Source organism: Gadus chalcogrammus, chromosome 16 (assembly GCF_026213295.1).
Source record: "Gadus chalcogrammus isolate NIFS_2021 chromosome 16, NIFS_Gcha_1.0, whole genome shotgun sequence".
Taxonomy (NCBI): domain Eukaryota; kingdom Metazoa; phylum Chordata; class Actinopteri; order Gadiformes; family Gadidae; genus Gadus; species Gadus chalcogrammus.
In genome coordinates, this window is record NC_079427.1 from 31,802,056 (window position 1) to 31,805,582 (window position 3,527).

A 3,527-nucleotide genomic window follows, 5' to 3' on the forward strand; every position below is an offset into this window, starting at 1 on the left:
ACGCTTCAAAATTCGCATAAAAGCAGGTCAAGTCTTATATTGCTGCTTGCCAGACCAAGGTGATGAAAAATTTGTGAAATTAATATTATAATTTAGTATTATACTCCAGCCATCAGTCCATCACTCCTGTACCTTGCAGTTGATCACCCATATATACCCCCTGACCCAGAAACACTGACTTAATAATCTTGTAAGTCTGCTGCTTAATTCAATTTGACAAAATACTGTTCTTCAGCACAATAAATACAAATGAGGCAAAAAAGTAAGATTTTATTAACCAACATATGTATATATACTTTTCATAAAATGTATTTAAAAACAAAATAGACACTTAAGTTGACATCCCGCAATCTTGGACTGGCCCGTATGTTTCATGCAGGTAGTCGATTACCGCTGCAGTACCGTAGAGAGAGTTGAACACTTTTCTCTCTGGCTGAGAACTGACCCTCTCCAGCATGTACATTAGATGGTGGTGAAAGCAGGTGAAAGGGGTGCCTTGCTCTGTTGCAATGTCTACCCAGTCCCAGACACACTGCAGGGGAGTGCCCTCGTAGCCGGCAAACATAGCTGGGTTAGCGAGTAGACCCCGGGCGGCCATGACACCTTATAAGGAAAGAAGAAAAGAAAAGGGGGAAAAAAATGAAGTAGTCTCTCAGATTGTAGGAAAATAGATTTTAGACTTTTATTGTATATAAATACAATAAACTAAGTCTTCTGTCTGAGACACATCTTAGTGCCCAGAGTATGAATAGAGTTACCAACAGCTTAAATCCTTATGATTTGTTCTATTCCCATAACTCTACAACCTAATTCAAAAGGTTAATGAAGGTTTCGACACAAGCGGAGCACAGTGGTTTTAGTCGGACGATATTCTCTTCCAAAACAATTAGATTTTTTAAAACACATTGGACATCACATGTGAAACCTTGTCCAATGTGAAAACAAGACATCAGCTCTCAATGGCTACTGAAATTTGGATGCAAAAAAGGGGAAAGATTGAACGTCCAGCTGAATTCATCATAGCAGAGATCACCGTGGGTTCCGACCTATTTCAATAAAAGTCTTCTAAACTAATTAATGTCATTTTATTATATCAAACAAAAAGGCTACAAATAAGTATGCATCAACAGTTAAAAACACACTCAAGTGGGGAGCCCGATTGCAGTGGAAAAACAACAACTGCTGCTGGGTCGAGGCTAACTCAACCCAGCAGTATAGTATAGTAAAATATAGTAGTGGGGAGATGCCATTTGAGCCAGACATTAAGGAGATTTTGCTGACGCTTTTATCCAAAGCAATTTACAACCATTCTTTCACACATTCACACCGACGGCGGAGTCAACCACACAGTGCGAAAGCCAGCTCGTCAGGAGCAGTCAGGGTGAGGTGTCTTGCTCAGGGACACCTCGACACTCAGCGAGGATGAGCCGGGGATTGAAATAGCAACCTTCTGGATACCAGTCAACCCGATCTACCTCCTAAGCTACTGCCCCCCCCTTAATAACACGTTTCTGTATCCAGGATAACTCTTTGGATAACAGCTGGCAATCTACAAAGTTAAGAAAGCAATGAAAACCTACCATCCACACCAGTGAGCCGGTGCATGGCCTCCACGTCCCGGAGGTTCCTTACATCTCCGTTGGCAATAACAGGCACCGAGACGCTGTCCTTTATGGTCTGTATGGCGTTGTAATTGACCGGCTGGTGGCGCTCGTCCGCGGTGCGCCCGTGGACCGTGATCCAGGACGCGCCGGCGGCCTCGGCCTGCTGGCACAGGTCTACGGTCCGCCTAAGGTCCTTGTGGATCCTGCAAAGTAGAGATACTCATGATGGAGGCGCAAGACAATAAGATGAGCGAGTCTTATTTGCACAATGAACTTGTCTGGCGGGTTACAAATTAATTGTAAATTAATTTTGAATTGCAACATGTTTGTGCAGGCACACACATTTTTTTTGTAAAACATATACACTCTGTACTCAGCAATGACCATTAAGCAAGTATACCTTATTTTTATAGAGGTTGAATAGTTGGGTTTTGCTACTTGGTTTCGGACTAGGCGAACCATGTCTCGGACCAGATCGGGCTTATTGATGAGGCAAGCACCGTACCCCTCAGCCATGGCCCACCTGAGATTGGTTAAAGAAAATATATGGTTGAATAGTGCTACTGTTTCATTGCGTTTATTTTATGACAATCAAAGAACACACATTATACACAAACGCTGTGTCCTATCCATTCGGTGCTGTGTTGTTTTAACAATGACAAAACCTTGAGCACGGTTTCAGCACCTCTGGGGACAGCCACAGTTCAGGTCAACTCCATCCGAGAAAGGAGCGACAACACAGGCTGCATCAGCCAGGGTCTGGGCATCACTGGAGGCAAACTGCACTATCAATGGTCGGTCAGCTGAAAATAAATAATGATTAAGTATCATGTGCACTAATAGCTTCTTAACAACACGTTATATATTGCTTCAAATATGTTGCGTTCTGCAACATTCAATCCACCGATAATTCAACGTTATTGTGTTTAAAGAGCAAAAGATAGTTACAGTCATTGGTGGTGAATTCACTATCTCTGGCCTTGTTGGAACGCATGAAGTCTGCAGCCACTATCATGGGAGTGAAGCAGATATCGCAGTCATATCTCCTCACCAAACACCTGAATGGCAGCCTAAAACCGATTGAATTGAACACAAGTTAGTGAGAATCAGAATGACATATACTACATCTTATTGTACAAGTAGGCTACACAGGAGTACACTTATTAGGCTTGGTTCCTTAACAGCCACATAGCAGCAACAATATAAGACAAAGTAAATAAAGATATATCAAAATACAATTATGCAAACAAATAAGTAAAGATCGGTAGCAGCATTTTCTACTTCACAGCGATAACGCACAGCTTCCCCGCAGCTGTACAAACCAATAACACCCGATTAATGTTATTAAAGCTTACTTTGAGTATCGAACCATGGGGGCGCAGATCTTGAGGACCTTTCCCTCCTCGAACATGTCCATTATGTTGGTCTCCATGTTATAGATGGACCACTTACGAGCCTACCTTAGTGTCAGTGCTCATATTATAGATGGACCACAGACAACACAAATTTAGTGTTGAAGCTCATGTTACGGATGGAACAGCACACAACCCTCCCGTGGTCGTGTTACAGATCTCGGTACTTAATGTCAGACGCTGGAATGAAGCGGGGGCTGTGCGGTGGAAGTGTTATAGGCGCTTCCGGATGACGTCACCAGCTCGCACCAGAACTGAACAACGCTTTTATAATAGTTCTCCATTTGGTTGACTTTTTTTTATTTTTTTTATTAATCTTATTTGAAATTCTGAACACAAAAACTTCGTATCTTTGAATTTGTCCCCACTATTAAATAAATTAGTAAAAAGTTCTTATCGATCATAGGTTAATGATGTTCGACAGTCGATATTCCCCGAGTCACAGTTCGCTCACTTATGCTTCAGGGAAAAATAAAATGACCATTACATATTGATAAAAGCCGACAGAAAT

General features: G+C 42.0%; 1 protein-coding gene across 1 annotated transcript; it reads right to left on the minus strand.

Annotated features, from left to right (window-relative positions):
- Positions 1-234: 234 nt before the first annotated feature.
- Positions 235-3,252, minus strand: dus4l (dihydrouridine synthase 4-like (S. cerevisiae)). Its single transcript, XM_056611921.1, has 6 exons — positions 2,960-3,252; positions 2,553-2,674; positions 2,290-2,407; positions 2,005-2,127; positions 1,581-1,807; positions 235-603 (listed from the first exon to the last, which is right to left on the minus strand). Exons 1-6 carry the CDS (start codon positions 3,034-3,036, stop codon positions 332-334), a joined length of 939 nt encoding a protein of 312 aa, XP_056467896.1. The 5' UTR covers positions 3,037-3,252; the 3' UTR covers positions 235-331.
- Positions 3,253-3,527: the final 275 nt, after the last annotated feature.

What these genes read in the sequence shown, in the direction of transcription:
- dus4l (XM_056611921.1), bottom strand. Translation starts at nt 3,036, where the DNA reads ATGGAGACCAACATAATGGACATGTTCGAGGAGGGAAAGGTCCTCAAG. An exon ending in CCCATGGTTCGATACTCAAA is followed by an intron (nt 2,675 to 2,959) that starts GTAAGCTTTAAT and finishes AATCGGTTTTAG; the next exon opens with GCTGCCATTCAGGTGTTTGG. An exon ending in TCAACCTCTATAAAAATAAG is followed by an intron (nt 1,808 to 2,004) that starts GTATACTTGCTT and finishes TCTACTTTGCAG; the next exon opens with GATCCACAAGGACCTTAGGC.